At 46.3% G+C, this 13,132-nt stretch overlaps 1 protein-coding gene and 1 long non-coding RNA gene across 12 annotated transcripts in view; one reads left to right on the top strand and one right to left on the bottom strand.

Moving 5' to 3' along the window:
* Nucleotides 1-10,068, top strand: part of LOC117268173 (uncharacterized) — a 168,254-nt gene extending 158,186 nt beyond the window's left edge. The window contains exon 4 of the long non-coding RNA XR_013488053.1: nucleotides 9,876-10,068. This is a non-coding gene — a long non-coding RNA (uncharacterized LOC117268173). The remainder of the gene's footprint in view (nucleotides 1-9,875) is intronic.
* The window catches only part of LOC117268171 (RNA binding protein fox-1 homolog 3-like), a 462,203-nt gene that overhangs the window by 13,075 nt on the left and 435,996 nt on the right, over nucleotides 1-13,132 (bottom strand). For all 11 annotated transcript variants that reach the window (XM_033644388.2, XM_078161644.1, XM_078161643.1 and 8 more), the window contains 6 exons: nucleotides 12,710-12,770; nucleotides 12,572-12,625; nucleotides 7,240-7,372; nucleotides 6,031-6,070; nucleotides 3,616-3,674; nucleotides 856-934 (listed from right to left, as the gene is read on the bottom strand). In XM_033644388.2, coding sequence (XP_033500279.1) covers nucleotides 856-934; nucleotides 3,616-3,674; nucleotides 6,031-6,070; nucleotides 7,240-7,372; nucleotides 12,572-12,625; nucleotides 12,710-12,770 — 426 coding nt within the window. The remainder of the gene's footprint in view (nucleotides 1-855; nucleotides 935-3,615; nucleotides 3,675-6,030; nucleotides 6,071-7,239; nucleotides 7,373-12,571; nucleotides 12,626-12,709; nucleotides 12,771-13,132) is intronic.

Here is a 13,132-nt window from a genome sequence, read left to right on the forward strand (position 1 = left end):
TCCTTTCTTTTTTTTTTTTTTAATGTTGTTGAAAAATCGCATGCATGCAGGAATGGTAAATTTGAGTCATTTCTCAAGCTGAGAGCACGCCTCCGATCAAGCTTGTGGGCAGGAGGGGAGGGCGAGACAGCTCCCTCCCTCCGTCTTGCTCTCTCTTTTATGTCCCACGGCACACTGCTGCATGCGTTTGATGGTCCTTAATCTCTAGGTTTGGTCTGTGAGCCCGGTCCCATCCCCTCATCATCATAAAACAAAACCAAAGAGAAACTCTCTCCGAAAAGATGCTCTTTTATTTATCATCACTTTTCATCTTTGATGTTACAGTAGCTGCAAAAGCTAGCTAAAAACAGACATTAACAATTCAACTTCATCCCTTCAAGTTTGGTTTGTCTGAATGAAAGAAAAGAAACAAAAAAACAAAGGTGATCCAGCTCACTCTGGAGCAAGCTGAGTGATGTGGAATGAACAGAAAGCTTGGAAATGTAGTAATGTTAAGATGAAAAGTTTGTGTTAAAAAAACACTGCGGTAATCACTCATTCTCATTTCAGGAGGAACTCGTGTCAAATTAATATTGCATGAGGTGGCATAACATAAGTTTGTTGCACTAAATGTCTGAGCATATTTCCACATGCCGGGGTTTTACAGTACTGCTCAGCTCCACTAGGGTGTGCCAGATAGCATGACAAAAACTAAATCAATTGATGAATAAATACATAAATAAAAACCAGTGACCGCTGCAGTCTCTGGTCTTTATTTTGGAGTGTGAGTCGTGTGTGTGTGTGTGTGTGTGAGCTTGTGTGGTGATGTTTCAGACAGAGTGCAGACAGAAACAGGCGGCGGTCTCAAAGACTTACCATAGTCCCCACACTGTATGTGGCAGCAGGGCCAATCGTGTGGTGGTAGGGGTCTGCTGTTGCATAGACTCTGCCATAGCTGCACAACAGGAGGCACAGAGAACACGGTCATTGATCTATCATTGACGAGGAGAGCAGAACATTTATGCATGCTTGTTTAATGCTCAACCCCTCAAGTCAACTCTTTCAAGTCTCTAACACAATCAATTATTTCCCTCCTCGGCCTCCTGGGCTTCCTGCATTATACAAGGTGGTTCAAAAAGGGGAGTTCAAAGGTTGGTGAATTATACTTGTCTTTTCATTGTCATCTTGATTAGGCGGAAGGAATAGGTAATGAGCAGCGAGAGAGGGAGGGAGACGGCGAGAAAGAAAGATGCAGAGAGGGAAACACAGTTGGTGCTGGAGGGCTTGGTCTCTCACCCTGTTCTTGTTTACCCAGGCTGCACACTGGGCTCACGCCCCTGTCTTTTCATTGTTGCTGGTTTGGAACTAATCCTTCCAATTTCCTTCTGAGACAGGACAAGATGTGTCTGCCTCATTTATTTATTTATTCGACTTCACATATTCCTCTATTTACTTTCCCTTTTTTTTTTTCCTTCAATGCTCGCTTGCAAATGAGGGTCTGCACGGAGCAGATAAGGCACACCCAGCCAAGGACTGAGGGCACCAAATCAACCAGGAATTAAAAAAAAAAAAGTGGAGAGAGGAGGAAATTCTCCTAAAGGAGACAACAAGACATACAGTGTTCATGCCTTTCGCATGAGCTACATTGAGTTATATAAGATCTAAATATGGCTCGGCCCATTTAAGTCCGGCAGCACCCAAGGTCAGCGAACAGGACGTGAAATCAGAAAGGCTGTCTCGGCTCCTTGGGGAGGAGGCCTGTGCCATGAGATGGTCAGGGGAAGTCTCCGTGGTCCTCTTATCTTCAGTGAGCACCGAACCCCACAGGCCCTCTAAGGCTAATATATCTACCAAATGACTCTCACCAGAGTGGCACTGCTGACGACGGGCAGGTCAAACCACCCTGTACAATGTCACAGAGCCTTAACAGAGCTGATTGGAAGCCGGCAGCGTCTCTACAATGTGACTGGCTCCTCACAAGGCCTCTTTGATACATCACACTCGCTGGTATGAACTCTGTTTAGTTACTTAAAGGGCTTTGGTAATGCAGCCTGTGAGCACTGTAGGCTTTTCAGATAATAAATGTTTCATATTTTGCAGGGGTTTCACACGCCTTCCACAATCCTGCTGACCTCTTTTTATGATTGGCTGACTGCTCCGCGGTTAAGTCTGATAAGGTATTGCTGAAACAATACCAACAAACCCCTATTGATCCAATGGGCATGACCGCTTATTCAAAAGGAAACAAACAGACAAAGCAAAACAAACAACTTGGGGGTGAATTACATTAAATCTCAGGGAAAAGTATAGGCAAGAGAAACAGGAATTAAATCACTCTGAGAGGGGGAAAGAAAAAAAAAAGCCGCTGTCCAATTTCTGCTCTCGCCGAGCACGGCTGCTCATAATTCGAGCCGCGGCGAGGCCTGATAAATCTTACATTATCGATATGATCTTCAGGCGCTCAGGCAGGGTGTACGTTATCACAAGTGACATGCTCAATCCTTCCCAGATTAGATTCCCAAACCAGCCCACATCCCAGCTGACAACGGCTTTCAGGGGCCGAAATGAATCAGCGACGCCTCCTCAAACGGAGCACACCTGAACCAGAGTGACATCACTCAGAAGTGATAGAGTTCCTGCCGGTCCATCTCTCCCTCGCTCTGTCTCCCTGCCTCCCTTCCACAGACCTGAGGCCATTCATAAATACCGCAGTGATATACCCACTCTCCCATCACAAGCAGAGAGTCACGACATATATCACTGCTTTTCTCATCCAGTCCAACAAGGTTAGTCTCTTTTTTTGTGTGTTCTTTAGCTCCGAGCTAAAAAGAATATGGCGGTTTGCCTAATAGATAAGATAACTGGAGAAGAAAAAACGCAAGAAACCCTAAATAACCTACATAGAATATTGTATAATGCAGGTGAAGCAGCCCCTCATTCATCACATACAGTCTCCATCTACAACTGGCTCTCAGATGTGCTGCTGTTTGTTAGAAAAACACTGTAATTGCTTGAAACAAAAATCCACCATTTGCTACTTCCACACTGTTAGATATCATTCTGTGATGTTTACCACATTCCAACACTTATTTGTGATGAAGTGTTTTGCAATGTACTCAGTTTCCTTCAATCTTTCTCATCTGTTTCTACTCCAGTCAGTAATTTCCTCTATTTGACAGCCTGCAGGATCAACTTGTTGCTTTAAATCGAAGCCCGCATTAACAAAGATAGCTTGTCGAACACAGTGCAGACGTGTCTATCATTTTCCTCGAAACTCAACATGTGTTTTATTTATTTAGCATTACATTCTGTATCTTCTGCCAACCGCTGATGGGGGGGGGGGGGGGATGCAATCTGTGCCTGCTCTATGATCTCTGTGTTTTCTTGACTTGTGCAAAATAGTAATTTAAGAACACTCCGAAAAAGATCAATTAAACATACATTAATCTAATTAGAGATTTCAGGGTGGACTTTCTTTAAGACCACGCACTGTTTATATAATGGTTCATGTATTGATTTCTGATACTGTATAATTCATAACATCTGGGACTGTTGAGGCGTGCAACACTTAATACATTCAGCAGTCCTTGTACAACATACTGATACATAAAGAAAGTTGATGAGAGGTGTTCTCACCTGTCACTGTAAGCAGCGGTGGTGGTGGGCTGGGCAAATCTGTATGCTGCATAGCCACCCTGTAAAAATACCACAGTGTTAATCAATGATTAAGCTCAACCTGCGTGCAGAAAGGTTAGATCTCAGAGACGCACGGAAACAACAATACAGACATAGAGCTTTAAATTGCCTTAATAGTTAAATGTCACTGCACAGTATTCGGATCATCTGCCCACATTCCCCAGCTGCAGGGTCCCGTCCAGACACCAGAGGGTGCTGTTTGATATATGGTGTATTAGACAAGTGGTGGCAACAGGGGGTGACTGATGTTCTCAGAGGCTGCATATTTGGGGGGAGTCATTGTCACACCGGAGACTCACCCGGGTAGCAGCAGCAGCATAACAGAGGCCACGTGAGCCAACTCCCCAAATTCAGCCCATTTTTAGATTGAGGAGACTCTGCTGCTACATTATTGAAGAGACCCTTTTTCCTTTACACGACCCCCCTGGCTCACAAATGAAGTAAGAAGGCAGAAGATGGTCGGACCGTTGGGGAGTCAGGACCGCTGTATTCATTTGCCAGAGTGGGGAAGGAATTAAAGACCTCATTGTGGAGTGCTGCTATTACTCTCTTTGAAAAATGAAGCCGTTCTCCCACTGTTTTTCTATTAGTGCCAGTGGAGTGTGTGCCCATCTGCGTCCATACCGTGGATAGGTGGCTTTTAATAATGCATGTTTTCATTCATTTTTAAACTCAAGGGGAAGACGTCGGATGGAGAGTGGTGCAGAGAGGCAACGGTGTGATGGTCGCGACTGCGGCTCCACATGAAATCAGGTCAGGGGCCGTAGCTATTGGATCTTGCTCCCCCGATTCCCCTCAAGGTTTTTCCACGGAGGCAGGAAGTCACAGGACTTGAGGCAGATGACTTCCTGTGGGACAGCCATGCCTTGGGAGTGCGCTGATTACAGCAACAGCCTGAACAAACACGGGCCAATAAATCACTCTCCCACATTGTCAAATCCTGCACACAACAGTGCAGCACATTTGTTATTTTGTCGTGCAGAGTGTGTATTTGTGCAGTCATGTATGTGTGCGCTTCTACATGGAGATGCATGCATGCATATGTATAAGCACATGTAATGTACGTCTGCATATGCATCCAGTTCCCCTTTCTGCTGATGTATTAGCAGGTCATCTGTTTCCAAAAGGAAGCTTTGACACATCAGCCGGCTGGTTGTGACAGCAAGCCACTGTCCACTGAATGATTGTGGAGGACACTGAGGGCTAAGGGACGGCTTCCTCTTGGTCACTCGAGACCTTCACGCACACTCGGCCAGTCTGAAGCAGTGCAGTGGCCAGTGCCAAAACTAATGGCAGTAAAGCACCAGGGGCTGGCGTGACGGGTTGAGTGATGGACCAACCTGGCCAGGCCTTGGTCAGGGGACATCGGGTTGCAGGACTTAGCTGGAGGTGGCTGAATGAGTGTGAGAGACAAACAATATCACTCAGAGCACAGCCCAGGTCTCGTCTATGGCGGTGGATGTCGCTACAATAAAAACCAGTGAAATACAGTCCTATCATGTGGGCCGGTGTGTAAGTCATATATCACTGGGGTTCAGCATTTTGCTCCCAGACACTGGTCGTCAGGGTGAAAGTGAGAGGCAACTGTCATTGCTGCTGTGCCCACTGTCATCTCGCTATCTCAGCAGACGGCGGCAGAGGGAAAAAAAGCAGCAGAATCAAAGGGACAAATTACATCCCCCCGCAAACGTTTGGACTAATGTCAAAGTGGGGCAGCGTGGTAATTTCAGCATTATCTCCACAGCGTCCATGCTTTTCTCTGTCAAGGGCGACGTGCAGCAGGGCCAACCCCTGATATGACCCTGCCTGCACGGACAGCTCCAGAGGGACGGCTAATCCCTTTATCTGCTGCCGCTCCTCTTATCTCCCACATGGTGATGGCTGGGAGGAACCGGCTCCACTCAGGCCTGCGCAGACCCCCTGGGGCAGGCAGGGATATCCCAGCCAAACCCTCTGAGTGTACACAAACACAAAACACGAGAAAGGAGGAAAGAGGTAGCATGAAGGGGGAGGAGGGCTGCAGAAGACAAGCCACCTCAAAAACCCAGACAAATCTAAAGTAAGAAATGACCTAACTTGACACGGGACACTGAGCCTGGGTCTGCCTCTTTGCCAAAGTCTGAGATCATAGGAAGAGAGAGGAGAGAGAGGAGGGAGGAGCTGAGGGGGTTTTAAATTTTGTTGTTGGGTTTCTTGGCACAGCAGACAGAGGCCTAATCGACGCCGGCTTGGCAGCGAGGCCCGGAGAACGCTGGGGGCTGAGGAGATCACGTTTTTGTCTCCAGGGCTAAGCTTTTTGTCTGTTTTGCTTCTGTTTCATCTAAGCAGGCAAGAAGAAAAGCCAACTGTACTTACGTAGATCTCTGCACCATAGAAGCCATCTTGGTACACCACCCTGTGAAATTAGAGAGCAGGAAAGGAGCGTTAGTTGATTTGGTGTACGTGCTGCCATACTGAATCTCAGCCCCTGACATCTTCCTATTTCAACCATTCGAGGGTCTGTGGGGTCAGCTCGTAGCAGCTTTAGTGTACTGTACCACAAATAATGAATGACACATTAAAGCGAAAAGTGCAACCGTTTCACATCCCCGTCCAATTTTCTGCTCTGGTAAAATTGTTTGTCTTTCCAGTTGCTGCAGTGTTGTCAGGAGGGCTGGTGGTGGTGGGGAGAGGAGGGGAGGACAAAAGAAGGCAGCAAAGGAGCTCCATCACATGACTCTGCTATATAAATCAACCAGCTGCCATCAGTAGCAAAGGGCCCTGGAGTGGGAGGGAGGGGAAAGGGGACGTGGGATTTCCAGTCCCGGCTTCAGCAGCGAGTCTCTCTGCAGTAAGACGGATCCTGATCTAATCACAGATAGACAGCTATACTGGGCCCTCGGCCGGCCTCCGTCAGACCTCTCCCACGGCCACACAGACCACTGCTGATAAGAGACGAGTGTGAGGCAGGGCTGCACAAAGCCAGGAGATCAGCATAGACCCTGGTCACAGTCCAGTGAGATCTGCCCAGTAATACGCTATCTCAGCTCTCTACAGCTCTCTACAGCTCTCCCTGTGGCTTTGTTAGTTCCTCCTTTGTCAATAGACAACGGACAAATATAAGGATGAGCAGAGTTACTGTAGGGCATGTACATACCTAGATATCAACAATGATTTTACCCCCCAAAGACACCTCATGGGAGAATAACAAACTAAATGGACAGCAACACCCAATGCTAATTATTATTAAAACACACTGCAGTTAACATTGCTCAATTGTGGTTTGATATTAAATGACAATGCATGGTCTAATCCTATATTAGGACAAAACAATATGTTATGGCACAGTTCCCTGTTGAGCATAAAGTTCATGCTCTTGAGACATAACCACATAAATATCACCCTTTTGAAACTGTGAAAATATGGCACACCAAACAAATGCAGTACGTACAACTCCAGCATGCGCATGCAAACGTAACTGGAGCATGACTCTCAAACTACAGCGTGAACATGACTAAAATGTCTGGCGCTGTCTCAAGTGTTCATTGTTGTTTTCGAGATTCAGGTTAGAGATTCAATACTCACGCTCCGTAAGCTGGGATTGGTGGTGGTGGCGGAGCTGTGCGGAACGTGTTGTACACAGCCCTCCCCCGACCTCGCAAGTGGGCACCCCTATAGGCCACTGTAGCGCCTGTGGCAGGGTAGGGAAACCCTGTTACTATGGAAGGAATCACACAAGAGAAGAGAAAATGACTTTCAGAGAACATCCTCGACTTGGCATTGCTTACCTTATGACAGAATACATTAGAGAGAGACGTGTGGCACTGCTTTCCCTATGACAGAATGCATTATGGGGAAGACAAGGAAACAATAGATTTAATCTTTTCTAGGTGCGCCTCATCGAGCACTCTCCCCTTTCCCAGCTCGCTGCTTTGTGCCGTACTCAGCAAGGATCCACATTTGCTGTACGCATCCTTTCCTGATGCCTGGCGAGGGGCAGCCTTGAAGCATAGGCAGGTAATGGATGCAATACCACTAGTTTCGCACCACGGCTTTTGCATAGTTTAGACACAATGGGCTAGCAGCGAGGAGAACAGTGGGAGGGTGGACGAGGGAGAGGTAGAGGGCGTTTCTAGATGTGGGCTACAGTCAAACGGGAGGTGAACATTGCTGAACAACCTGACTAGATGTTCAAGACTTCCCCCGAGGGAAAATGGAGCAGATGGGCTGGACAGCCAAGGCCCAAACCTCAGCATGACCCCCATCTCGAAACCCATCTGGGACTATCTTTGGCCAATCACACAGCTACGTATGTCCTCTGCTGACGGCTACTGGTGAATGAGAAAGGGAGGGTTGTGGCTTCAGGGTGGGTAGGAAGGGGTTGGCATGATGGTGCAGCAAAATGTCCCTGGTCACAGATTAGAGGACAGGCGATGTGATCCTCAGCTTCCTACTTAACCTTCAATCAGTCCAGTGGCTGTCTGATTACAAGCTGTGGAGGTGCATACAAACACACCGATCTCCAGACATGATTAAGTTGGCCTCCTCTCTTCCAGCAATCGAAATTCCCTCACACCCCCCCTTCCCCTCACTTCTTCACCCTCTCTCCCTCCCCCAATGCCTAGTCCATAACAACACAGTCATCCCCATTTTTCTACATCCCCAGCAACACCCCCTCATCACCCTCCCCTCAGGTTATTATTCTTTATTCATTTCCATGACATGTTTTGGGCAAATTCATCACAGACTACTTGAGTTTCTCCAATCAGAGATCACTCTGTGACAGGGAGCTGTGAACCTCCTGTCTGGACTTGTTGGGGGGTAACTAACACAGGTTAATAACATGTATCCAATGTGTTTTAGATGAACCCGCTGGTACCAAGGAGATGGTAGGCAGTCCCTCGCAATGGCAGATAAAGTAGACTGCAACGAAGATCCATGGTAGCCTGTATATAATCAGTGGCGTATAGGTCTTTGCCTGGGGAGCGATGGCCCGGCGTTACTGTGCTGTGTGCAGCGTTAACCCAGCAGGTGGACGAGGCCAGTGAACACCCTAATGAACGATACACACCCTAGCCCCGCTGCCTCAATAAAGCTGACAGGGAGACAGATTAGTGGTGCTTTTAAAAACACAGAGAGCCAGGTTTAATGTCTTCTGCCATTAACATCACGCTCCATTAGTGGGTCCGCACACATATTCAAACTCTGCGTCTCATTTGGCCAGGTAACGCCCACATAGCCCCCCCCCATTCCTCCCAACACCCACCAAGGTGCATGGCGCTTTGTTTGCTGCCAACGTACCAATAGACTGCTTGCACTCGCAGGGTGCCCCCTTTCCCCCAAGTGATTTATAATGCTGACCTTGACATTTAAATTAGTCTCTTTTTTTGGAGCAGTGGACATCTGAGTGCAGTTGCTAAAGGGCAAAAACAATCCTCTTTGATAGTTTTCCGAGGTGTGTTTTTTCCCCCCTCTTCTTAACAAATCGCTACTATTTCTGGGCCCCAGAAAGTCCAATTGCCTCTTTCTTTCTTTTTTGGAAATTTGTATGCAATATGCATGCAGTGATGTATGTGAATGTAAACTTATAATGAGTTGGCGATAGGCTACACTGCTTCAATAATAACCCATAAATCAAAGGCACTGTCACACCTTGGTAAGCCCGTGAAAAGCAACAACAGCTACGGTGTATGAGAGCACAAACCTGGTCTAGCCACCAAAGTCAAACACCTTTTCCGGGAGGGGGGCTGGAGAAAATATGAGTTATGCGCTGGAGGGCGGCGGGGTCATGCTGCACCTCATATGTCATATGTGTCAACTTGAGAGAAGCTCAATACCTGCAGAGCCAGTTGGACCTGAGGTAATCCAGCTCTGTGCCAATGATGGGGTCATAACCGGCTCCCATAAAGAAAGATCTGATTTTCCACAAGGTTGATCTCTCTAATACTTCCTGCTCAAATACATTGGGCAATGAGCACTTAATCCACGCACTGGGGACCAAAAACAGCTTAATCTAATCAAGAGTCTGGAGCTTAATTATCCCCCTAACGTACACTCCAACAATGAAAGGATCTGTCTACATATATTAAGATGGCAATTAGCCTTTCTTTTCTGTCATTTATACAGCTGCTGGCTTTTCACGAGTCCTCAAGAAAACTCCACCTTAGCAGCAGAAAATGTGAACCGGTGAATGAAAAGCTACTCGTCTCCTGTCTCCGTAGGAATTAGCTGCAGAGGAGAGTCTCTCTCTGTTTGCCTGGGGGGACTGGCCATATGAAGGGATTTCTAAATGGCAGCTGTCCATGGTGCTGAAAACATCCAACACGAGGAATAATCCAGAAACCTTTGCCAATTATTGTAATATGAGCTAAACAGATCTGCCTCTGAATGTTTTTCTTATATATTTAATTAAAATTCTCCATGTTTTGATATATTAATCTCTTTAGTTGTTTTGTCTTTTATACAATAAATGTGAAAATTCATGCTAATTTAAAAATGATTGCACAGATCCATATATATGCATGTCTATATGCACATTAAATAAACATGTTGTTCACATATGTAGATACCCACATACTAATTTAAACTCCATGTACATATACAGAAGTCTACACACTGCTCCAGCACACGCTCACATTTCTACCAGCTTTAACTATACACCCACTCACTGTATGCATAATTATAAACTGTATAAACAGACATGTGTACATGTGTCATTAAGCAAACAAAATGAACCAGGACAGCGACAGTCAGGTGTTTGCAGTTATATATGGACAGACCTACATATACGAGGTGGTGGAGGACAGAATCTGGGGTTTGTGCTACAAAAAGTTTTCATGTAAACCAGATCAGCGCACAGTTAAAGAGGACAAAGGTGAACACAGATACTAGATGCCTACCAGCTGCCACACACCATGATTTGTGCCACTGCCATGTTTTATTGCCAATCCCTCCATTTGACTGGGACCCAATCACCTTGCTCCTCTTTCCTGAACCATGACCCCCCCTCCTCCCCGTAGCAAGCTTCTGAGGGAGGTTTGGGTGTTCAGTGGCAACAGAGGACATGGACTCGGGGTTGCCACAGCCTGCCTGTACCATACCAACTACTCCCCACCGCCCCCTCCTCCATCAGTAGGAGGAGCCAATCTACCCTGGAAGAGGTTAAGAGCGGGGAGCCGGCATGAGGCTCTCATCCGTCATTCTCCTGAATGGGTTTTGAGGACAATAAACCTGTAGCGCCAGGACGAATGGAGACGAAGTGTGCTGTCACCGAGCCAGGATTTATGGCTCCCAATTTCACTGATCTCCCGCACAGAAATGAGGACTGATAAACAGTGATTAATCGCCTTTATATCCCATTTTACTCCCACCAAAAGTATATTAACTGTAGCTATGATGATTTTGGAATACGTCCTGCATCCCGTGAACCTCATTCTTGTGTAATTTTTTTTCTGAGGGAGGGGAAGAACATTGTAGTCAAAGCCATGGTCAGTGTTTCTTTCCTTTTTTTCCCCCAGAGCTAAAACGGCCTTTTGCTGCTCATTAGGGCAGTTTTGTTTCAAAAATGTATCTCTTATTTATGTTTCCCATCTTCCCAGCTGGCAAGCATATGTTGTCGTTTAGGCTTGGCAAACTCCAGTGCCATGTCAAGACGACTTGAAAAATTAGCAGCCAATAAATCACCCAACCCCTCCTGCTTCCCCTGCCTGGAGTGGTGGACCACACTCCCTCTGATTTATGAGATGATTTGGGAAGTGTGTGTGTGCGTGTGTGTGTGAGTGTAAAATGGAGAAAGTGCGCATGAAAGAGGGGGACATGTATTAGTGTCTGTGTTCTACATAGGTTATCTATTTCTGTATGCTGGAATGCTTTGGTCTAAAAAACAGGGCAGGGGATAGTGTTGTGTGTGTATATGGGTCAGTGAAACGATTGTTTATGCAAGTTAAGACTTACTTAATGTCCACATTTTTTATTAAGTGAAAATTCCACCTGACCATGGCATAATATATATGTTCGAGCAAGCGCCTGCACCTACAGACAGATGTGTGTATGTTTATGTGTGTGTATAATTATCAGGGGAAGATGTCGAAACGAAGGGAGTGTTGTGGGGGTGGGGGGGGGGGGGGGGGGGGTGGGGGGGGTGGGGGAGGCATGGAGGGGGTGAGGGGTTGGGGATGAAATAAAAATGATAGATGACTGCTTTCTGTCATGGACAGTTATTTAGAGGTTCGCCGTAAAGCTGTCCGGGGAATGAACAGATTTTAGTCTAATGAGCAGAAAGGAAAGCCGTTAAAGTGGCGCGATGTGCTCAGCACTTCTTCCAAATGAAATAGTACCATTTCCCCCTCATTAAAATGCAAAGGGTTCATATAACATACAGCAATAAAGCTGGCATGTCGAGGCAGAGAGAGATAGGGAAAACCCCACTGAGCTCATCTCATTCCTCCATTACTGAGACCAGAAGGAATAGCGGCCTTCGACAGGGTAGGTGCCAACAATATCGCTCACTCAATCTCCCTTATTCGGTTAGCTCTGTAAAAGTCAATCTGGCGCACTTGGCAAATCCATCCACAGCAGCAGCCTCCACAATCTGATAACAGTTGCAGGGGCGCTTGCTCCTGAAATCATTTTTTTCAGCTTTACAGTTGCACACCGCGCAAACAATGGCTCAGGCTCCCTCAGCCACTCAGAGAGGCTTGGATCATCCACTGCTTATCTGGGCCGCTCTCAGATTCACTTTGATTTGAGGGGAATTTCATGTTCAGTAGGTTCAGGATGAGCCCGATTGTAGAAATTCCGGGGTCAGATTGGGATTGGCTGTGGCTGATAGTGGCCTCAGGTATGGTGCAGTGCATGTGGTGGAAGGCAGAGAGAGAAACACTCAAAAATCAAACTGCAGGAGCTGTAGGTCTCTTACCAGCATACAGTTCAGGACCATAGACAGCTCCCACCACTGGGTTCAGCTTCCAGCCTGGTGAACACAAAGAAAAACTCAATTTACACTGTGAACTACATGTTATTGTTTTTAGGATTTACAATTCAGCCTGGCACTTACCATTCGTGTAAGGGTTGGCCACTTTTTTGTTTGTCATCACTCGTGCTGTTGCATTGTTCACCTGTTCAAAGCAACAAAACACACAGCGTGTTATCACCGACCTCCACAATTACCATCTAGATATCCAGGGTGGGCCAAAAGCAGGCAGCAAACCAAGATGAATAAAGACAAATTCATAAAATAATAGATAAATAAATTATGTAAATGTTAGCAGCACTTTGGTTTGATTGAGTTTGGTTCAGCCTTTCATGAATTTATTCATCATTTCTGTTTTCTTACACATTTATAAATTACTGGAAAAAGGGGGGAAAGCATGCACCAATTACCCACAGGTATGAATAAAAAAAAGTCATTCTCCAAATTCAGTAATTGGTTGGATAAACAAATGGATTCCAAAAGAAAAACACAGACAGTGCTTTGATT

Source organism: Epinephelus lanceolatus, chromosome 18 (genome assembly GCF_041903045.1).
Source record: "Epinephelus lanceolatus isolate andai-2023 chromosome 18, ASM4190304v1, whole genome shotgun sequence".
NCBI lineage: Eukaryota > Metazoa > Chordata > Actinopteri > Perciformes > Serranidae > Epinephelus > Epinephelus lanceolatus.